Genomic DNA, 23068 nt, shown 5'->3' with positions numbered 1-23068 from the left:
CGGTTGCGCGATAGAACGCTCGACTACGGGCGGCGCGAGCTGTCAAAACTGTCAATAGTAAACACAGAAGCGCGTTTGGAAATGTTTTAAAGTCTACGATGTCGTTTTTTGCGAACAGGTGCGCTGGTCTTCACCGTGTCCTGCGTTTAGGGACATATGTGAGCGTAAAGGAAACGCAGCCTTTGTGTTGGGATAAAAGAAGGTAAAAAAAAGAACGTTAAATCCCATACATCCCATGTGCTCAGGCTATATCGGTGTGGCGTGACATTTATTTAAGTAAAAAACTGTTACCAACGTCCTCTCACTTTTTTAAGGTATAACAGCACTTCCGAAGAAAACCGACGAATTCCCAAGATATACACAAAAACCGGAGACAAAGGTTATTTAATTTCATGCTACAGACGTGTCAAATTGGAAGCGTAAGGTTTGTGTAAATATTGTTTTTCTATGTTTTACCTCATTAGGTTTTTCCAGTACCTTCACAGGCGAGAGGAGACCAAAGGAGGATCACATATTCGATGCTTTGGGAACTACAGATGAATTATCGTCAGCAATTGGGTAATATGTAGAGTTAATGTAGCGTAGTGTGGGGGTCAAATTAGTAAAATCCTGATTGTAGTTTATTTCTAACTACAAAAACGTCTCTGGTCCTCTTTCAGGTTAGCCAGAGAGTTTTGCGTCGACAGTGGCCATTCATTCACAAATCAGCTGGAGAAAGTGCGTCATTTTAAAGGAATGGTTCACACAAAATTAAAATGCATTGAAAATCTGTTCACCAATAAGCCATTTAAGATGTTTGAATTAAGAGTTTGTTTCTTCATTTGAACCGATTTTGATCAATTTAGCGTGAAATCGCTTCAAAGTGACATATTCATCAGCTGTTTCTGACGGCACCCATTCACTGCAGAGGATCCATTAATGAGCGAACGATGTAATGCTAAATCTTGAGGTTGTGGAAATTAAGTTGGATTATTCATTTAACTACAGTGGCTTTGAGAGCATTTGAAAACTGAAGTCACTCCTAAAAAGCTTTCCACAGAATTCCTTTTGCAGTTACTTTAAACCAGCTGGTGTCAAGTTGATTTTACTGGAAGTCGTTTGATCTCCGATCTGAAATGTTTTCACATAAATGCCAGTCTTTTTGCATTTTGTTGGCCTTAAGTGCCTGTACACTTCTCTGCTCTGTACAGATCCAGTGTGTGCTACAGGACGTAGGGTCGAATATTGCCACCCCCCGGTCGTCCGCTAGAGACAGTCACATCAGTGAGCACGATCACAGGACATTTCCGATGTGTTTAATAGTGAAGCGGTGAAACATAAACCTTGTTATGTTGTTCTCGTTTCAAACAGAGAAGACCAAGTTCAGCTCTCAAGCTGTGATTGAGTTGGAGAGGTGGATTGATTCGTTCACAGAGGAGCTGCCTCCACTCACCAACTTCATACTTCCTGTATGTGTGTGTATATATATGTATGATTACTCAATCTCCACAGAGTACTTAATGTAATGTACTTGATATGATTTTTTGGGTTGCTACAAACATATCGATGACAAATACTGCAATTAAAGTAATTATTGACTCTCATTTTGCAGTCAGGAGGGAAAAGCAGCGCTGCTTTACATGTGGCCAGAGCAGTGTGTCGACGGGCTGAACGCTGGTCAGTCTGACATACGCAGTATTCAATATCAGTTCAACTTGTCACCTTGCCGCCGTGTCACTATCTAAGGTCATAGGTCTTACGTTATCTATTACAGCGTTGCACCTGTTGTCCGTTCAGGTGAGACCGATCCCGAAGTTGCCAAATATCTGAACAGGTATTAACTTATTTGAACTATTAGTAACTATATCAGTTGGATCTGTGGAGCGCTTTTGAGAATTGCATTTAATTTATCGATATATGGTTTATAAACGAACGATTCTTGCTTTAACAGATTGAGTGACTACTTGTTCACGGTGGCTAGATATGCTGCAGCGAAGGAGGGCCATGGAGAAACTATCTACAAAAGACCTGAATAGGAGAGGAAGAAAACATCTCAGAGTCTTATGAAAAACTTGAACAGTGTTGCTTGTTTCTAAATCCTAGTATACATGTCTAAATACAAAAACATTGATAATGTACCGATCATTATGTAAAGTAAAAAATGTGAATGTTTAGAGAATTTGTTTTTCATATTTATTACACAGAGCCTCTACAATGGTCAAATTATTGTGCAAAATTACTATCTGTATTTTGTTTATTTTACAAAAAAAATTGATGCATATTGTGCTACTTAATATTTTTGTAGAAACCATGATGGGTTTTAATGAATAAAAAGTTAAGAAAACAACAGCATTAATTTGAAATAGAAATCTTTTGTCACATTGCAAATGTCTTTACTGTCACTTTTTATTGTCAGTTTAATGCATCCCTGCTGAATAAAATCCAAATTCTAAAAAATGTATTTCTTAAAAACAAAAAACCTCTCTTGAATGAATGAATGACGTGTGTTTTCATGTAAGCCTTTGAATAATCATGATAAATTAACAAAGGGAAACATTAACCCCCTAACTGTCGTAATTGTAATGTAATGACAAACTATATATCATTATATATATCATTAACTATATAAAATCGGACATTGCATCAGTTACAATTGACAGTTAAAGGGTTAATGTGTAGTTTACTACAAGAAGACAGTGATACTGTGTAGTGTTACCACTGCATTCTGTATAGTTGTTTGGAAGGATGCAGAAAGCTACATAAAACATTGAGTTTTACAATAAAGAATCAGTTAATATTCCCATTTTAAGATATATAAGATTTGTTTTTTTGTTTTCATATTAAAGAGACTTTCCCACATGGAGGGCATCATAATTGTGTCCAGTAGTGCCCCAACCATTGCAATGAAATCCAGAATGATGATTTTACTTTTTAGCATGTTTGCACTGCATTTTACCTCAAGGCAAACAAATAACCATCACTGTTAACCGTGAAGCTATTAGAATTTAGGGTTTAGTTAAGTCAATGTCACCTTGTTACATCTAATGTATGTGGACTGTTGTTGCTGCAGTCAAATGACATAAAAGAAAGCATCCTCGGGTTTTACACTCCTCGTCATTTGACTGCTTGGCACATTTATAAAGGGAAATACTAATAGCCTGCTAATCTTGTGACAGAACACCAGCTACGGCCTTCGTCATAAGCTACTTTTGGCTAGCTGAGACAAGACACAATGCGAGGCTTTGTGTCTCGGGGAAGGAACATGTCTGGCAAGCGTCTGGTTTGTACACAGAGTAATCCAAGCAAAAACATTAGACTACAAAATCTAAGCTTGGTTTTATTAAGGTGTATTTCTCTTCTGCCATTTCAGGCTTTTTCCAATAGCGTTCCACACTTTAGGGGCTCCATTCATTTCAAGTTTAGTCAAGGTATCGCAATGTCATGTTCGACTGTGATCAGCTCTGACGTCACATTTCCAAAGCAAGGTTGTGTGAGAAAGATCACAAAAGTGACAGGAAATGATATGTTGTTACCAAAAATGTAAAAAATTTGTTCTTCTCAATGTTGTAACTAATTGATTCTATGTTTAAAAAGAGATTTTTTTATTACATTTTTTAAAAAGACGCAATGATAAACTAAAAACAGCTGAAGATAACAAACATGAAAGCCGTTTAAATTTTAAAAGGAGTACAAACAGTACTAACCTCCACAGGGCTTTGAACCACCTGGATGGAGAAGGGCTTGGTGGGAGCTCATGGTTCTTCAGATTTAAAAACAGCTCAAATATCATTCTAATCGCATCCAGCAGTGCACCATGGGTGAGCGTAACTTCAGGCTCTACAAACAGACTGAGGGAAAACTTTCAGAAAAACACAGTTACAGTAATGTCAAACAACTTGGAGATGTTACATAAGCTGATTCACCTGGAATGATCACTGTAAACATGATTGATTGAGTTAGTATATTCTGAAGAACGCTGGTAACCAGACAGTTAACGCTGGCCATTGACTTCCATGGTATGGAAAAAAACACTCAGTAGTCAATGGTAGTTACCTACAGTTGATGGTAGCCATTGATTACAGAGTTTTTTTTTCTCCATACCATGGAAGTCAATGTCTACCATCAACTGTTGGGTTACCAACATTCTTCAGAATGTCTTCTTTTGTGTTCAATTGTGGAAAGAAACTCAGACAGGCCCTGTGAATAAATGACAGAAGTTTTGAGTCAACTATCCCTTTAAGAGCTCAAGTTTCATACATTTTGTCTCAGCGTTATACAGTTTCACACAACACAATCTGGCTTGATAAGCTAATAACAAATGACAGTGCACATCCTTTGTTGTTTAGTAAAGTTTTTAGATTTGGATATTCAAATATTTGTATGTTTGTTCGACAATTAAGTTTACATTTTACAGAGGAAATATTACTGTACACATGAAGAACTTTACAATGCCATTGCTTTTGTAATATACTGTGTATATAACAACCTGCAGTTCACGTAGTGCAACCAAATTCAAAAGACACTTCATCATCAGGCAAAGGAATAGAGACCAGACACTTTAAAGGTTGTTGCTTCCCCTTCAGAGAGAGAGAGAGAGAGAGAGCAATTCTGTGACATCATGTAATTCAGCTGAGTCGTTTCACCATAAAGACTCCTCATTAATGTGAATATTTTTGCGTTTACAGCATTATGTCAAACACATTCCTCATCCACTACACCAACCAGAGCACTTGAACACCTTTCAAAGGGAATAGCATGTTAATGTCAGTTAAATTTAAATACTAAATGCTATTGGACTCAGCCTAAGCCCTTGTGCATTAGGACAGTACATTTATAACTTAACATTAACAGCAATGCATACAAAAAAGTTACATGAGCTTAAAGCCAGTTTTCCACATCTACAAAGGACTCTATACATCAGAAGATACTTCCATGCCTTGATTTATGGAGAGCCGGGGGAGGCTGGGCAGACAGTTAATGTTTAACTATAATTTTGCATATACGGCATACAAAGGGAAAGAGGGTTTGCATACAATAAATATTCTGGAATAACTACAGCCGATTACTGCTCATGAAGAAATGTCCAGGACATAATTAACCCCAAAAATCAATGGAAAGCAAGAAATTATATTTTGCATCAAAATATAGCCTGATGATTACATTTTTTAGTTTAAATAACACCCATGAATAAATACTACCATGATGTTTTCTTGAAGATGTAAAATTAGGCTTCACTTCCTTTTTGCAAAACATATTTTCTTAATATTTTTCATTTACATTTTGGGGGAAAAAACAACCCAGAAATTTCTCGACAGATTAACCCTAAAGTTCTCCGTAACAAAACAAAACAAAAAAATTGAATAGTCCAGTGACATCATGCAAAGGAAGATGGTTTTTTTTCTACTTGGAATAACATTTCACGAGATTCCATGACCTTTCAGGGAAGTTACTGCAACACTCTCCCTTTAAAAAAGTCCCTACGAGAGCTGGTTTGATAGCTAGTCATCTTTACTGTATGGCTTAATTCCAGTAGCATACACTGCAGCGATGAGCAAAGAGTTAATGGGAGATGATAGGGAGAGTGGTTTGTCATGTGATCATTGGTTACTTCCGAAATGGGAGTAAAATTCCTTTTAGTGGTTAGCCTTCATCAATTAAAAAGTCCAAGACAGGGAACTGATCTTAATGAATAGATGAGTCTGACGAGACGACAACATATTAGGCCTGAAAAGCAGAATAATGAGTGTAATATCAGGAGCAAAAAGAAATGTCACGATGACATTGGGCCGTTTCTGGAAAAGGCTCTGTAGTGTATGTGAAGAGATAGCAGGAAAGGAGAGGACAGGGACATCTCTTTTTTGACATACTGCTGGTTCTGACATGCTGAAGTCGATCAACAGTGTTGGGTATCCTCTTAAAGCTTGATCCTCAAGTCCAGCAGAAGTTTAGCGTGCTATGGGCTTGAAAGCATTTGCCATATAAAAAGGCAAAAGCCTCCTTTGTGTCTTGAGTTGCATGGCTTGCAGTGCATTAGTATTGCTTTCCTGTTCCCTTCCTGGGGGAGTGATAGACCTGAGAGACAACGCTGAACTGTTTCTGCAGATCTGTACATCCACCACTGCATCTTCTGTAACTTCAAGAGGAGGTTTAGGAGTGTTTGTCAACAAATGAGCCGATAAAGACTAAGCCCGATTTATTATTCTGGATGAAAATAATGGAGGGGTCAGAAGGATCCTGACTTGACAACATTAAATAGAGCTGGTTTAAAACTGATTGTATAAGTAAGGCGTTTGGAGCTCTTTTGGCTTCAAATGCTGAGAATGAAGAACAAGACACTAAATATGAATCCTTAAGTGGTTCAAAAACAATTCTGAAGGTAATGTTGGTAACGTTCAACTTCTATGGTTGATCTTCTCAGAGTCTCCAAGTCTGACTGGACATGTTTAGCTCAGTTCCACGATTTTAAAAACGTAGTATGTTTCTTCATTCACTTGCCATTTGGTAGACAAGACAGAGTAGAAACTGATGGAAAAAAATTCTCCTTGAGCAACTCAAGTTAAGGGGCCTTAGCTGAAGGCCAAAATGTCAACGACGCAAGATTGTAATCATTATGTCTCCTACTTCAACTTTTGTGACGCCACTTTAGCTCAACCGCTGCCAGTTTTCGAAGATGTATGAGTTTGTATGGGTAGAACAAACCAGCCCACAAATGTGCTTGGAAGGTTATGAAAGCTCAAAGCCAGTGTTCATGCTGATTGCGTAGCGGAGTTTGTCTCTGAGGATGCTCTTCTTGCTGTAGTTGGGCAGCTTGAGCAGGTTGAAACAAGTGGAGGATGTAGGGAGGCGACCACCTGGCTCCTTCTTACGAATGGTAAAAAAGCCGCGCAGGACGCTGCCTAAAGTGTCGCCTGTGTCCTGCGTATGCAATCAAACACAAAGCGGGGTGATGAAGAAGCTACAAAATCTTTGCAGGAGAACGTACGGAATAAGAGGATGGGGTGATGTCTAACCTGATCGTCTGACACTTCCACGCAACGGATGGAGAAAGGGGGTTTGAGGTAGGCAAATCCAAGCAGAGGAGGTCTTGAGCAGCTGGTGACAAACTGAGGAGTAGTAGAGCCACATTAGAGATTGCAATAAACCTCAAAACCCAAATAAAACCTTCAAGATGTGTTTAGTATTACCTTCAAGAACATGGCTCGCTCCTCAGGGGAAAAGTCACTGGAGAGAATGTCCCAAAGCCAAAGAATGACTCTGTGGCTGCTATGGAAACCTCCGTAGTACACAGTGTGCTTCCTGGGAGACACAGAAAATCACATGCATCATTTTGAATAACCTTTTTAAGACAGTTCTTCACAGCATGTGATTATTAGTGCTACTTGTGGACATTGTTACAGTTTCAGTACTGACTGTGGGAAAGATCTGCACGGTGGGTATAAACCTGCTGAAATGTGTCCAACTTTGTGCTTGCATGGGCTAGCGGAAGCATTTCAAGATATTTTAACATCTGTGAGAATTAAAAGATTATTTAAATAATGAAATTAAATAATAATACATAGCTGCCATTGATGTAACAGTCAAGAGGTTATTTATATACTGGATTATTTATATAAAAGAATAATTTTATTTCAGAATAGAGGAGCAAACTGGTACTGAAGATAACCATGATTTTTACAGAAATAAAAAATTATGACTTTAATCAATATCATTTGAGGAAATTGTGCGTGTTGTATTTTTATGTTTATGTTTTTTAAATTAATTTCCAATAATCTATTTACATAATCATTAGTCATTCATATGATTCTTTACTTGATCATTTTATTATTTTTATTATTTATTTTTATTATCAATTATCATTACATTTGTATTAAGTATTTTCATTGATTGTTCATTCATGTTTCTATATTTCTTATTAGTTTTTCCCTGTTTATGTATCTTCATTTATGTATCTTCAATCTCATGCTTGTGGGGTTTCATGAACCGTTTTGTCTACATGAATAGAGATAGAGATCATTTTTATGTAAGTCCAAGGTTCATGGGATGTTGCTGTGAAGCAGTTTTCTACGCACTGATGAAAAAAAAAACACTGCTGGCTTGCCAATTTGGATGTTTTTATAGATTCTAGTTCTTTTGATACACTTTTGTTTAAATTACTCCATCCACATATCTCCACTATTGTAAATCATCAGTTACAAAAGGGAGAAAATAAAGTTAGCTTAAAAATGTATTTGAGAAAACAATTTTTTATAGATAGAAATATGCACGCAATAATTGTGTCACGAAATTGTGATATTGTGTCTGCCCAATTTCAGACCTATTCCACAGATAATTCATTTCTGTTCACTGAAGGTGCTTCCAGCCTTACTGACTATATAGAGAGCAATGCAGGTTTTATGCACTGTATAATTCTTTTTTTATGGAAAGCCAACAAACTAATATGTAAAACCTTCTGGGCCCCTGCTAAGACGTGCAGACTCACTTGAGATCATCCAGGTCTATCTCAGCATTGTCTCCAGAGATGAGCCTCTGAACCTCAGGGGTGGAGAACATGTGGAGCCACTCTGGGTTGATGATGCTGCGGAAGCCCCTGATGAACGCCGCCGTCTGCTCTTTGATCTGGGTGTGCATGCGGAAGTGGGCCATCAGGTGGATGTAGCTGATCCTGAAGGATAGTTAGCAAATTAATTAACGGTGCATTTCCACTTTTTTGTTCTTAAAGGTTAATGACAAAACATGAAGTGAAAAACAATCTTCTGTTGTGTCCTGTTCAAAGCTCCCCGATATAAGAGAATCCAATTGTGAGGGAACAACAGGTTTAAACAGATAAGTTAAGCATTTGTCTGTGGTTGCAAATCCCTAATTGCTTTTTGAACCGCTCTGCTTCCAATACTAATTTGTTTTTTCATCGGGTCATTTCTTCTTCTTGTAATGAATGTGAACAGGAGGCAGCACTGAAATTTTATTTACACTCGACCGAAGAGACAAAATGAACTCACTTGTTTTCATTAGTGACAGGCATGGTCTTTCCTCCAGGAATTAGCTCATGACAGACTAACTGTGAAGAGACAACAAAAGAAAATGAGTGAGCAAATGAGAGAATTAGGTAAGCCCATAATGTCAAAAGAATAAAAAAAAAAACAATTTTTAAAAAAATTAAAAATATTAAATTTAGCTGAAACAAAAGTTGCTGACCTGCCCCATCACCTCTTCATCGTAAGACAAAGTCAGACCCAGATCACTGACGTCCCCATCATAACGCTGGAAAGTCAAATCAATAAGTGGTCATAGATATTACTACAAGATCATAACAACTGAAACAAACACTGAAGAAAACCGTTTTTTTATTTCATTAATCAGTTATACAAACATACATTTAAGGTTAAAGAAGGGAATCAGTTAGCTCTAAAGCTATGTTTTCAGATTTGGTGACCCTGCTATTTGTGTGCAGCTGTTGGTATCAAACCAAAATGCTTTTCTTGAGGATCTGACATCTCTAGAGTGAATTTGAGTAAAAATTTAAAGCAATTTTGTACACAAAAAAGAAATAGAGAGCAGTAACTTCTAATACTGCCTTGTCGGCTGTATAGGCAACTTTTTGCTTCTTTGTCAGATTCGTCAACCTTGCTGTTTGTGTGCAGCTTTTTGCATTAGACCAAAATGTGTTTTAAAATTAGAGATTAGACATCACCACAGTGACTTAAAAAAACATTAAACCCATCGTGTGTGGAATTGAGAAGGGTAACAGATTTCGGTAACTCCTAATGCTATGTTGTCATATTAGGTAACCCTGGTGTATCTGCAGCGGTACATTACACTTTTTAGGAAATAAAATAAAAATGTTTAGACATCACTACAGTAAACTTAAAATTAAAGCTATTCTGCATGAAATAAACAAGGGTAACACATTTCCTTCACATCTAATGTTGCCCTGTTGGATTTTGAGACCCTGCTGTTTGTGTGCAGACCAAAATGTGTTTGGGGTATGAAACAGAGATTAGAAATCACCAAAACCAATTTGGGTACAACATAAATCTTCCTAAACCGATGTTGTCGTAGCGCAGCACTGGCACTGACCTTTATAGAGGTGAGGTTTTTGTAGAACTCTGAGTCAAGAGAGGGCAGCTCGTCTATGGAGCTGTAGAAGGTGCTGTGATGGTGACCCAAAACCTGACTGAGAAAAAACGAGGCAAATGGTACGTCCACTACTATGCCTTCATACATGGCTTTTCCCAGCATCTTTCCAACAAATTCAAACAGCTGGAGGTGGTTCTCGTGGATGCTGGAGGTCGGGGAGGGATATAATCTCTCGTTCCCACTGGTGGTCTGAAAGAGACAGATTGTTTTTAGTGGCAAAGTATGGTAGGTCTCATGATTGTTTGGGTCGACCGCAGCCTTTAGCCTTGCAGTGTATACCTTAAACAGATTGAGCGCTGGGTTGAAAACCTTCTTGATGATCTCTTCTAAGAACTCTTTAAACACACCGTCCTGGTCGATTCCAGCCTCATCCACGCCTAAATCATTCACAAACTTCACTCGGATCACTCCCTTAATAGAGTTGACAGGCAGACGCCGCAGCTGATCATAACCATCCTATGAGATAATGAGAGAGCTCATTATTATTTTACTTAATTTACATGTATGCAGTTGGAAGATGCTTTTATCAAAAGTGACTTGCATTGCATTCACAGTATACTTTTTATTAGCTCGTTGTGTATCAGTTGTCGAGAAAGACGAGCAGAAGTAGTATGTGTTTATTAAATGCCATATAAGCATTGTAGGCTATTTGCATGGCAAAAACTATAACAAAGACAATAAAAACAATCAAACACAAGATTTTTCTCTTTAAGTGAGCTCTCGAGAAAGACGAAATGGCCATTACCTCCAACATGCGTGAGCGGCGAATGGTTATATGAGTCACATGGGGAGAGGCGGAGCTTGTTTCAACCAATCCCAAAGTCTCCTTCTCTTTTGTCACAATGTTACGGAACAGCAGCACCCTCTGCGACAAAAGAAAAGTCTTACATTTTGACCTTTTGATTAAATAACGATGATTTTGATCTAACTTGGATTCTTTCATAGAAGGAAGACTGAATCTTTGTATGATCCTTTGCATTCATGTCCTGCTATGAGCATTAATAATATTCAGCTTTGATTCTCACATTTTTGTGTGGGATGACATGAGGAATGTACTGAAGTAGCAGCTGTGCTCGTTTTTTGCCTTTCTCCAGCTCTTGAAACAACAGGCTGGGCTTCAGGTCCCTGTACGTGACATACAGAGAAAAGAAAACAAATGAGACCTTGAGTTTTGTAGGCCGGGGCATTTATCTTTCCCGTATGTGAGAATAATGTTCAGTAATTCAAATGGACCCAGCTACAGCTATCAAGTAAAACAAGAAAATGCTTCGACTCAGATATACAGAATGGGAAGCCAACACACTTGCGGAGCCAGTGATCTTCAGGTGTGAATCTCCTGCGACAGTCCCGCTCATACAGAACCATCAGCCAGCCGTGAACACTGTGGAATAAGTCCAGCTTCTCTCCTTTGGCATTCTCTGAAACAAAGCAATGACCACACAAAGAAAGCGCATTATCACTGCCTCCAACGGTGATAATCTGCTACAACGAGAGGGCTACATACAAGGGCTTAATAATAACTGCTCACCTAAAATACCATCCCAGATCATCTTGTAAACAAATGTGTTGAGGAACGAGGAGATTGTAACAAGCTCTTCCATTTTGAAAGAAATCTGTTCCTCATAGACCTCTATGTCATCCAGAATCCTGTGATTAAAAAGAAGACATGCAAATTCGCTGCCATCTATTTGACATTTGTTATGCATCACAGTTTTCATATCAAATTGTTACGCTGACGTAATACTAGATCAATAAATAATTCAAATGGGTCCAAAATTGTCACCCGTGGACTGTAAGGCACTTACGTGATGAGATGTCTGGAGCAGTCACAGAAGAGCATCAGCATGGCCAGAAGCTGTTTGGACTCTTCCGTATCATTATTGAGACACTCCAGAAAGAGTCGGAGTCCCCCCTGAGGGCCAAGCTCACAGATAAATGCCCACAGCTTAGGCAGCAGCTCATCCAGATATGTCAGTCCTGGAACCAGAGTTTGATTTGAAATATAAAATCAACATTAACAACAATACAAAACAAACATATGACATACAATATTTCTGGGACAACTAATATTCTGCAAAAACATTATCTGTTACAAGTATAAAGGTCATTGCACACTGAATTTTATATGCATTTTTTTAACCTTTTCTATCAAAATGCTTGCTAAGGATGCGAAAATGCAGCAAATTGAACTGGATGATTTTTTTTTTAATGACAGACGGAAGTTTGATTATTTAACATGTGAATTTCAGATGAGAATTTCGGACTCAAGAGTAAAACTTAATGGAATAGTCACCATTGACATCCATAGTAGGAAAAAAAAATACTATGGAATTCCCAAAACTGCCTGGTTATAAACTTTCTTCAAAATATCTTATTTTGTGTTCGGCAGAAAAAATAAATTCATACAGGTTGGGAATTACTTGAGTAAATGATGACAGAATTTTCATTTGAACTATTGCTTTAAACCTTTTTTTCCAGGATCAGGAATAAAATGTTAGTGAAGTGTTTGCTTATATGAATGGGCATTCATAAGTGTGTAAACAGCATATGGTTTAATGCGAAAAGCAAGTACCTGTGAGGATCTGCAGGCGGATCTGCGTGAGTGTGGTGAGGGCCGTCTGATACAGCACACAAATACTGCACACCTTCTGGACCTCAGCCGAGTCCACACGCTTCCCTCCGACCGGTTTCAGGATATTCCTCACAGACGCAGACTTCTGGAATGCTCTCTTGAACAGATCTGTACATGCAGACAGTTTAACAAGTGAAGTCCTCAGTGAAAACAGGATGAAGAGAGACCTGATGACCGACAACTTTGTATCCTTCGCTTAACCAAGGGAAAAGTTACTCAGAGACAGAGCACTCTTTAGACCAAGCTTTTTGACTCCAAGGGCCCCAATTTTTAAAGACAATATTTGAAGGCCCTTCAAGATATTTCTGGTACTGCAGAAGTCAGAATAAACAATATATTAAAATCTTTAAATAAAATATTTATAAATAATTTTCTTCCAAAATCACAATAACAAGAAGAAATAGGATTGACTTTAAGCTGTTTTATCCGCTTAAACGTTGTTTTGTCTTTGGAAATGTCCTGGCCCATATGATTCAGCAACACTGATTGAGGCAACTAATAGTTAAGTTTTTTTTTTTTTACGAATGAGCTTCTAATAACCATTAGAAACAGAGTCCATGTGCAATTATAATCGAATTATGCAACCTGTAACAACAGAAATGACTAGTTCAAAAACAGCTGTTTCTCACTTTTGACCGGCAGATTATTCTGTAGTGAGCTTTGTGCAGGAGGGGGAGGTGGAGTGGGATCTTGAGTTTCTAGCTTTTTGCTGAGAACATCACAGAAGAGAGTGCAGATCACTGGAACTCCCCACAGACACTGCAACTGCTTCGTCACCAACGGCATAGACTCATTAAGCCTGAAGAGACAGCAAAGAAACAAAGAGACAACAAGAGAGTGAAAGAGAAAGAATACACACAACAGAGAAATCCAAAAAGTATAATCAATCGCTGTATTTTGCCAACATAACATTGGCATACCCATAGTCAACAGTCTGAGAGAACCAGCCCAACACCGGGTGCCAGTGTGTTAGATTTGATTTCTTCTGAGACACGTATCTCTGACAGTAGGACAACATATCTGTCAGATCCTTGACAAAGTGACCGGCTTCCTGCTCTAGAACTTTTACATTGAAGTATCCCAGCTGAATGAGGTTACCTGGAAACGAAACACAGAGAGACAAAGAGATCGAGAAATCATCAACTGAGAGTCCAAACGGCCCAGCAGTGCAATTACATCCTAGAAACGCATCCCATTCACCAGTCCGCCATTGTTCTGAGAATCCAATACACACTCCAAGAAGCGTGTGTTTAAAACACACAAGCTTACCCAGCAAGCAGAGAGTGTGGCTTCCCTCCAGACAAACACAGATATCCAAGCACTGCTCCTCTCGACTTAAAAACAAGACAAACTTGCGGAAAAGGTCATGGGTTTGGATAGTGATCATGCACTGCAGAGAACACAAATTCAGGCAGGTGAAATCACATTCTCGCTGTTTTCGTGTGTGCAAATTATTATCCATCTGCATGCGTTATTTTCTTACATCCGGAGTGAGCGTGTTCAGGTGCGAGATGAACGCAGGAACAGACATGATGTGGAGAAGGAAAGACCTCAGCAGGTTGTCTGAGAAATGTGCAGCGATAACAGGCCTGAAACACATCAGAACCTCAAGCTCATCGCGTTGTCGGTCACTTCACAGAAATAGAACAGCTACTGATGTAATCAGACTGTGAGATGTCTCAGAGAGCAAAGCCAGTTCTCATGGCAACCGACCTGAGTGACAGCGTAAAAATGGCCGTGAGGGTTCCTTTGGAAAGGGAAGGTCTGGATCTTGCCAATCCATTTGTAAGTAGAATCTGCAAACAGCAAAGACCAAAATGTACCAAAAACGTCCCGATATGGTAACACTAAACACAAAGGTGTCATTTGTTAACATTAATTAATGTATTAACACGAACAAACAATGACCGCTTCGTTTATTACACTATTTATTAATCTTTATTAATATACTACCAGCCTGATTGGATGAGCGGTACCTGAAGAACAGAGTAGAAGCCCTTCTGATTGAGATGTCCCATGATGTTCTCGCAAATTCTGTTTAAAGCAGGCTTGAGGGCCTCGCCTTAAGAAAACCGAGAGGAACAACTTTTAGTAGGATTCTACGCATTGAATTGTGTAAATCATCTCACCGGCTCTGATCACATGTAACACGAACCCTTCCCTCTGATGATTTTCCATGTGGACGTGTCAGTAAAGGTTATCAGCATTGTCAGGTACAGTGTCACCAATTTATTATCTTGCAGTATGTCAGGCTGCAAAGAAACGGAAAGCAGGAAATAACTGAAGATAACCCAAAAACGTGCACTTTAAAAAGATATTCAACAAACAGGTTGGATGTGTATTAACTAGGATTATCACAAGGCAATACCTTCAGTTTTTTCAGAAATTCACAAGAGACCCAGAGCACATCTTTAATCTGTTTCAGCCAGGGGATGGTAAGATCTTTTGAAAGAGCCAGGGATACATACCATACCTAGAAAGATAACAGCTTGTCACAACAATGCAAAACTCACATTAATAGAAAATGTTTCAGTGAAAAACTTACTTTAGGTTCATTTTCCACATCCATGCTGCTAAGTATGATTCTACATAGCTTCTCAAACCTCTGCGTACGAAAAAAAACAAAACAGCAATGCCATCAATAATAGTACACAATATCAAAAAAGTAACTAAACAAATCCTCTTCCCATAAAAATCTTCACGTTATGAGATGCTCACCAGCTTATCCTCCTTGCTCAATATAAATAATAATTTTCTAGCGATTTTGAAGATGGACAACGCATTTCTTTTTGTTGAACCTGCATCGCTGACTGCAATAAAGTCGTCGACCTCCTTCCTGAAACATAAAATGTGGCAAAATCTGTGTGATACATTTTTAAACAGAAACTACTGTAAATGCCATAAATTGAAATACAAATAAATGAAAACTATTTAGAAATATATAAAAAAAGAGAAAATAAAAATAAATGAAAACTATTTGGAAATATAAAAAAAGAGAAAATAAAAATAAATGAAAACTATTTAGAAATATAAAAAAAAGAGAAAATAAAAATAAATGAAAATCATTTAGAAATATAAAAAAAGAGCAAAAAAATAAGCAAAATGATTAAAAATTATTTGGTATCACTTTACAATATGGGTTCATTAGTTATCATACTCTAAGAATGAACAATACTTCTACTCAGCATTTATTAATCTTAGTTAATGCTAATTTCAGCATTTACTAATGCAATCACAAGTTTTTTAACAGTAATTAATGCTCTGTGAGCTAACATGAACAATGATTGTATTTTATGAACTAACGTTGATAAAGATGAACAAATACGGTAATAAATATATTGTTCATCTTAAGTAATGATAAACGGCACTTTATTGTAAAGTGTTACCAATTAATCTGAAGTTAAAATGAAGACTGAAAAAGAAAAAAAAAAAATCAAAACAGTAGTAAAATTCAAATAGTATATTAATAGTACTAAAATATATTTTAATAGAGTTTACATTCAATACGTCAAAGAATTTAAACACAACTAGCACTTCATTTTCTGTGTTGTTTTAGTCCTAATTTGTACTTTTTTTTACAGTCAGCAAAGACCTTTTGGTCTGAACATGATGAATTAATTTCAGGCCTAACCTTATTTCTCTTTGCAGTCTGCAACGGCAGATAAACCTTCTGACCAGAGCCTGGATTTGCGTGGCAGCTTTTTCTTTCTCTTTATACCCTTTCCTTTCCTCCCGCGCTATCCTGGCTTTATCCAGGAACTGGGATTTGGAGGTTTGGGTAGCAGTGAACATGTTTTCACTCCAAACTGTTGGTTAAATGTTATAAAAAGCATCATTGCAAAATCGACATCGTGCCTGAGAGCAATCTGCATGCAAGTACAAACAAAGCTGGATTTAAAACCATGGTAAATGATTAAGAAAATTAATGCATATCATTTTCAATCTTTCATAAGCACACACACACAAATTACCTTGACCTAATGTAGTGACTGGTAATACTTCTGCTTCCACGGGTCACATGAATGCTATCACATATTAACATTTTTCGTTCTGGAGGTCCATTGGACTCTACAGATCAGAAGAATAAATTTCTTTGAGACATTTTATTAATGCACGAAAATCAATAGCACGTCTTAAAACAGCACAAGCAATCCACTGATTTAGGAACATGAGTAAAACGTTGCTGTATTAAAAAAAAACTTATTAAAATTATTCTGGAAAATGAGCGTATGTTATAAATTAAATGCTCATTTTACTTTGCTTTTTAAAAAAACACATCAACGGATTATATAGCAGAAAGTGGCATCAAGACCGAGAGTTTCTGGCAGCATAAACGGACCAAAACAAGGCAGAGCCTTTATATCATCAGCTCAAAAAAGGAGGTGACACTTTGATTACACAACAGGATGAGCACTCTACGCAAACAAAATTAACATTTAACACCTGGTTCAAATTTGTAGAAAACTCACATCAAAATAAAAACAGTGATCTGTGAATAAACTGTACCTACAGAGACAATAACATTCACACTAGCTATCCTGCTAGCAAATACTAACACAGTTGCGGCGTTCAGCGAGCTGGCAACGCTTGGGAAATGTTGTCACTTGATACTTGTGTTTCGGTTGAAAAGCAAAGAAAGTCTTTAGGGTTTTCTGGAAGGTTTCGTTTACCTGAGCGTTTGAGAATAAATTGAAAACTGATGTAAACAAAAGAGCGTCCCAGACACCGCAGCTCTAATCCGTGAACGGTGTAACCTCCTAATCCTTCCGGGGAACATTTTCGTTAGGACAATCCGCATTCACACAAGAAATATGGCTCGTACTTTTTATTTGCCTTAGTACATTGCTGTCCTTTCAACGTTAAAGTGATATTGCACTTAACTATTTTAAACGTTTTAATTTGAAGTTTGGAACAAGAGGGAGATTTTTTTTTACCAAGCGGAACTATTTGTGATACAGTTTGTCTGTTACATGTAAACATATATTGGGGACATGTAATAAACAACTTTTTTTGTTTATTGCATAAACAAGAACGGGTGTTTTAAAGGTCAAATTTGCCAATGATTTGCTAAATTTGTCTTAAATGATTGTGTTGTTTTTAGTTTTAGTTGCATGTTGTTTTAAAGATGTTTGAAGATAAACGTGCATCCAAAAACATCTAAAAAGTGCCCGTGTACTGATGTCAACGCTACCGGTTCACTAATACTGAAAATCTTATCAGACACAAAGTTAAAATCTATACACAAACACAGAATCCCCAACACTCGCAAATTAGCGTACATTTACGATCACGGGAAGTTAGAAAACAAAACGACAGGACATTCGACAGGCGGAGTCACTTCCCATCTACCGTAGCCTAATAAAAAGCGCGTTCGTGTATTTGCAGCAAACAGCCAATAAGCGCGTGACCTGAAGCACCGTGCACGAGTCTGGGTTGCGACCGGAAGTGATCTAATTCCCGTTCCAAGAGGCCCGAAAGACTCGGGGAATTTCTATGGTAAATAATGACATTTGTCTGGCGTTTCGTCTAATTTGTATGCTTCTTTTGGTGTACGTTTTAGTTATTTAGTTATTTTGGCGTATGATCAGCTTTTTGTTACTAGCATGTACGTGTTTATTTCCTTAATAAAATTGAGAGAACAAGATGGTGTGCTAGTTTAGCGCATTAGCTCCTTGTCCGTTTCTTATGAGTAACGTTAAATACATTTTTTTAAATATTAATTTTTTTCGTATTCCGTTATACGAATGATGTGTATATACGCAAAACAAAACATGTACAGTAATGAAATTATCCAAATCTTCTGGGTTTAAGAAAAAACATCCGAGCGGTTTTTGACATGACGTCATTAAATCGAGTTTAAGAACGAGTTTCTCTCACGATCTTCACGATTTAATGTTTTACAATCTATCATTTTGTTGATGTTACATTTAATAGAATTTAAGATACTCGTGGGGGATTTGAGAAGTGGTGTGCACCGCCCTGCGAAAACCCCGCAACCTCTTTTAAATCTTTGATATTCAGAATAATTTGTAATTAGTTGAAGAAATGTAACCTCACGGTGTTCATACGTATTTTATAACACAACGTGTGTGTTTATTTGTAATGTACGTGAATAGACCATTAATTCCATGAGAGAAATGTCAATTTGAGATTTATTGCTAAATGTTTTAAATCAGTGGAACATCTTGTGGTTTGCTATAAATATAAAAATACAATAAACATTTAAGTGAAACAACTATAAACCTATTCAACGGTGAACCATCTGACTAAACGTATAGTTACACAAAAACGTTACATAAATACCGTACATGAAACTGCAAAAGAGAGATTTTTGCTGGAAGCAGTGCGTAGTGCAATATGAAAGTAAACATTATCATTGAGTTATTGTAGCATGGAGCGTTTAAAAATTTGACAGACATGCAGATACTTAAAGAAAATGGTGTCACACACACACACACACATATATATATATATATATATATATATATATATATATATATATTAGATATGTATGTGTGTGTATGTATATTAGTATAGTCCAGCATTTTCATACTTTTCATAACTGATTTTCAGGAAGAGATGTCAGGAGAAAGTGTGGTGAGCTCGGCTGTGCCGGCAGCTACAACACGGACCACCTCCTTCAAGGGGTCCAGTCCCAGTTCCAAATACGTGAAGCTGAATGTCGGGGGAGCGCTGTACTACACCACCATGCAGACCCTGACAAAGCAGGACACTATGCTGAAGGCCATGTTCAGTGGGCGTATGGAAGTCCTCACTGACAGTGAAGGTAGATAGCTACTGAACCATATCGACACAACTGTGTGCTTCCGCAGTGCCCGAGTCACACTTGTCCGCCTCTAATCTTTCTCCAGGCTGGATTTTGATTGACAGGTGCGGGAAGCACTTTGGGACCATCCTGAACTACCTGAGAGATGGAGTCGTCCCATTACCTGAGAGCCGTAGGGAGACGGAGGAGTTGCTGGCAGAGGCAAAGTATTACCTGGTGCAGGGCCTGGTGGATGAGTGTCAGGCGGCTTTACAGGTACAGTATCCCATTTTATGTTATTAAAATAAAAATTCTGTAATGTATTTTTTGTTTTAGAGCCATTTAATGTACAAAAATGAAAATGGGTTTTATGAAACCTGAGAGATATGTGGTGTTTCTTTTGTTAAATCAGAAATATAGGTTATAGAATTCTCTTATCTATTATATTAAAAAATATATAATTGTCATAGAGCAGTCAAGTTTTATCTACATTACGGTGTAATATCAGAAGACTCTGAATATTCCAGAAGAACTGGATATAATCACCTATTTTCTCTCTCTCTCTTTTTTTTTTATAAACTACTTTTTAAGTAAAATTACTTTTTTTTTTTTTTTTTTTTTTGGAGGAGCAAATGAGAGAATTTCCATTTTTGGCTTTCCCTTAAATAAGCATACATGTTCTAATATTAAATATCATTTAAAATCTTATTTAGACTTATATTTTACATTTGTGGTTTGCAAATGTTTTCAGAACAAAGATGCGTATGAACCGTTCTGTAAAGTTCCACTGGTGACGTCGTTGAAGGAGGAACAGAGGCTCATTGCCACCGCAAATAAGGTACGTGCGCGTTACGTCATATTACGTTATCTTTATTTTCACCCGAGAACAGACCTTTGACTTGTCTTTCTGTGTTTCTGCAGCCTACGGTCAAACTGCTGTACAACAGGAGCAACAATAAATATTCGTATACAAGGTAAAATCTTCGGTTACTTCAACTAAAGGGCAGCTTACTGTTGAGCTTTTACCTGATCGGATTGCTTTTTCTCTCGGCAGCAACTCCGATGACAACATGTTGAAGAACATTGAGCAGTTTGACAAGCTGTCTCTGAGGTTCAACGGCCGAGTGCTTTTCATCAAGGACGTGATCGGTGACGAGATTTGCTGCTGGTCCTTTTACGGCCAGGGCAGGAAGATTGCAGAGGTGTGCTGCACGTCAATAGTCTACGCCACTGAGAAGAAGCAGACAAAGGTGAAGAGTTATGCCAGTCACAAAGTTGAAGCTAAAAAAAAGCTAAAAGTTTTAATTCACAGAAAGTCTTGAAGTCAAAGCATTAAATTTTGGATGCACAGCAAAACATAACCGTGTACTTTATAATATAGTTTTCTGATACAAATATCTAAACATCCTAAGATTTCTACTTAAAACAAGCAGTTTAAGAACTTAAGTGACCTCAAGATGAAATCAAGACGTTAAAATTTTGATTCATTTTTGAATAATGAAACTGACTGCACACATTTATCCTTCCTCAGTTATTAAAGTGCAAATGCTGTCGTATGTTGTATTTTCAAACTTTGATGTATTGAAATCTCTCACTATGATGAATTCGATTTTCTTTGCTTTGTCTTAAAGCCTCATCCACCTTCACACAAACCCCAAAAAGGAGAACCATATAAAAAATACATTTGTCCAAAATGCTTCTGGTAGGTTTGTAACTTACTTTATTTTTTCTTTCTCCGTCACAGGTCGAGTTCCCAGAGGCTCGCATCTATGAAGAGACCCTCAACATCTTGCTCTACGAGTCTCAAGATGGCCGTGGACCTGACAATGCACTGCTGGAGGCCACAGGGGGCGCTGCGGGGCGCTCCCACCACATCGACGAGGACGAAGAGAGGGAGCGCATTGAAAGAGTGCGGCGGATCCACATCAAGCGCCCCGATGACCGCACTCACCACCACCAGTGACCCCGCCGTTTCCCATCTATCCAGTGCCTTAACGACTACCAGCGCTTCGGTTACGCTCCTCTGTTTGCACACGGACACGTCACTTAGGTTTATCCCGAGTCCGTTTCCGTAGAGACAAAGGGATGCTCGCAGAACGGCTAGTATTGATAATGTTACACGACCGTAGCATATAGGGCAGTGCGACATTGGTCTCGAACGTCAGCTGTGCATTTTCAAGGACCCCGCTAAAAAGATACCATCACGGTGTAAATGAGAAATGCGCAACAGACGGCTTTACTGCATTTAAGACATTCCCTGAACTTGTCGCCCTGTTTGCTATTCATGAATCGAATTCCAACGAAACATATCAAGTCGATCAGCTAAACTGTTGTTTTTATTATAGGTTTGCAGCCAATGGATATCTTACAAGTTTAGTTGCCTGCCGTAGTATTTTTGTACTATGTTATTTACCATATTGTTTGTTTGAGTGAAGACTGTAGGGTTTCTGGTGCCTTATAGATTAATTCTGTTCTTTTTTTTGTGTGTGTGTATTCTGTGAAAGACATTGAGTTTTTGTGTCTTTTGAGTTTAGTTTACTCTTTTTCTTCTCGTTTTAGTTTGCTTTGAAGTGTTAGAGCCAGGATTGCACAGCGCTGCTAGTGTGCGTGTGTGAGATTCAGGAAGTTGAAGCTATCTTGAAAATGTCGGTGTGGTTTGGCAGACAAGTGATCAGTGAAGGAGGATATTATTATTGCCTTATGAGAAGAATTCAATCCGTAATTACCCTATTACTATACTCATTAGAGCAGAGTGTCCGAATCTGTCTATATTCATTTTATTGTGCTTGCGCAAAAACACTTATGCACGCTTGAAGATTGAATGTGCTGGATTTTTTTTGGCAGGTCTGTATGAGTTTGGCCAATAGAGGGCAGTGTAATGTTACGCCGTTTTCTCTCACATACATGAGGAGGCACTTTTCAAGCAGTAATTGTCATTTTCTATCCCCTTTTGGCCACAATCAGTAAAATAGATTATGCTATTAAATACCTTTCTGCTGCGCTGTATTAAATTCCATCAAGTTAATTACGCTTCTGTGGTTCTGTAAGGGATCTCGTTCAAGCAAAGAAACTGAGATGCAGTCAGAAGCGTTCGGATGTATATCTGTAATTGGGAAATGGACACCAAGTATGAGTGTAATCGGAGACCGGACCACGTCAGAGATGCACGAGAGTATGGGCTCTCCTCAGCTGCAGCGTCACAGATGGTTTGCGATTGATTGTTTTATTAAAGGTGTATTTAAACAACAACAACAAAAAAAAACCTATGAAATCTATAATACTGTAGAGAGGTTTGTACAGACGTGCACATGAATAAAATGTTTTACATACAAATTATTTATACACGCGTTATCACAAATAAATTTGTAGATCAAACTGCGCATTTGCATTGCATTTTATTTCTGTGGTTTGTACGTATTGGTATAAAAGGATATTAGAAATATGGCTCAACAAACAAAGCGTGAACGTTTACCAGAGTTCGTGAAAACAACAAAATATATATTATTTTTATTAACAGTTTAGTTTTCCGTTTAAACACAGAGTTCTGCTTTGAATCT

General features: G+C 37.9%; 3 protein-coding genes across 5 annotated transcripts; 2 read left to right on the top strand and 1 right to left on the bottom strand.

Moving 5' to 3' along the window:
• The first annotated feature begins 11 nt into the window (after window positions 1-11).
• On the top strand, window positions 12-2348 carry mmab (metabolism of cobalamin associated B). The gene is made up of 9 exons (XM_043238430.1): window positions 12-202; window positions 315-379; window positions 465-558; window positions 660-717; window positions 1191-1263; window positions 1351-1448; window positions 1592-1656; window positions 1754-1813; window positions 1931-2348. Exons 1-9 carry the CDS (start codon window positions 99-101, stop codon window positions 2013-2015), a joined length of 702 nt encoding a protein of 233 aa, XP_043094365.1. The 5' UTR covers window positions 12-98; the 3' UTR covers window positions 2016-2348.
• A 1965-nt stretch (window positions 2349-4313) lies between these two features.
• ube3b (ubiquitin protein ligase E3B) lies at window positions 4314-17566 on the bottom strand. Of its 3 annotated transcripts, none has more exons than XM_043239841.1 (27): window positions 17416-17566; window positions 16717-16813; window positions 16377-16551; window positions 15464-15581; window positions 15291-15350; window positions 15114-15218; window positions 14901-14997; window positions 14722-14807; window positions 14459-14541; window positions 14229-14334; window positions 14015-14135; window positions 13666-13843; window positions 13375-13544; window positions 12686-12853; window positions 11919-12090; window positions 11642-11760; window positions 11417-11531; window positions 11139-11238; window positions 10859-10978; window positions 10393-10569; window positions 10054-10302; window positions 9172-9237; window positions 8976-9034; window positions 8459-8641; window positions 7164-7275; window positions 6990-7082; window positions 4314-6894 (listed from the first exon to the last, which is right to left on the bottom strand). In XM_043239841.1, exons 3-27 carry the CDS (start codon window positions 16535-16537, stop codon window positions 6703-6705), a joined length of 3210 nt encoding a protein of 1069 aa, XP_043095776.1. In that variant the 5' UTR covers window positions 16538-16551; window positions 16717-16813; window positions 17416-17566; the 3' UTR covers window positions 4314-6702. The 3 variants fall into 3 exon arrangements, with proteins under 3 accessions (XP_043095776.1, XP_043095777.1, XP_043095778.1); XM_043239842.1 differs by having other exon boundaries at window positions 17302-17486; XM_043239843.1 differs by lacking the exon at window positions 17416-17566 and adding an exon at window positions 17256-17371.
• Window positions 17567-18111: 545 nt separating this feature from the next.
• Window positions 18112-22886, top strand: kctd10 (potassium channel tetramerization domain containing 10). Its single transcript, XM_043238673.1, has 7 exons — window positions 18112-18241; window positions 19319-19532; window positions 19618-19787; window positions 20263-20349; window positions 20433-20485; window positions 20566-20761; window positions 21256-22886. The coding sequence occupies exons 1-7, from the start codon at window positions 18239-18241 to the stop codon at window positions 21472-21474; spliced, it is 942 nt and encodes a 313-aa protein (XP_043094608.1). The 5' UTR covers window positions 18112-18238; the 3' UTR covers window positions 21475-22886.
• The last annotated feature ends 182 nt before the right edge of the window (window positions 22887-23068 follow it).

The sequence above is a fragment of the Puntigrus tetrazona genome, chromosome 5 (assembly GCF_018831695.1).
Source record: "Puntigrus tetrazona isolate hp1 chromosome 5, ASM1883169v1, whole genome shotgun sequence".
Lineage (NCBI taxonomy): Eukaryota > Metazoa > Chordata > Actinopteri > Cypriniformes > Cyprinidae > Puntigrus > Puntigrus tetrazona.
This window is presented reverse-complemented; position numbering and strand designations above follow the sequence as displayed.

Coding starts and splice junctions, on each gene's coding strand:
- kctd10 (XM_043238673.1), top strand. Junction 20,486..20,565: donor AATAAATATTCGTATACAAG/GTAAAATCTTCG, acceptor TTCTCTCGGCAG/CAACTCCGATGACAACATGT. Junction 20,762..21,255: donor CTGAGAAGAAGCAGACAAAG/GTGAAGAGTTAT, acceptor TCTCCGTCACAG/GTCGAGTTCCCAGAGGCTCG.
- ube3b (XM_043239841.1), bottom strand. CDS start 16,537: ATGTTCACTGCTACCCAAACCTCCAAATCCCAGTTCCTGGATAAAGCC. Junction 12,091..12,685: donor CCGCCTGCAGATCCTCACAG/GTACTTGCTTTT, acceptor CTCTGGTTCCAG/GACTGACATATCTGGATGAG. Junction 11,761..11,918: donor TGCTCCAGACATCTCATCAC/GTAAGTGCCTTA, acceptor TTTTAATCACAG/GATTCTGGATGACATAGAGG.
- mmab (XM_043238430.1), top strand. CDS start 99: ATGTCGTTTTTTGCGAACAGGTGCGCTGGTCTTCACCGTGTCCTGCGT. Junction 559..659: donor GAATTATCGTCAGCAATTGG/GTAATATGTAGA, acceptor GTCCTCTTTCAG/GTTAGCCAGAGAGTTTTGCG. Junction 1,657..1,753: donor TGTCGACGGGCTGAACGCTG/GTCAGTCTGACA, acceptor TATCTATTACAG/CGTTGCACCTGTTGTCCGTT.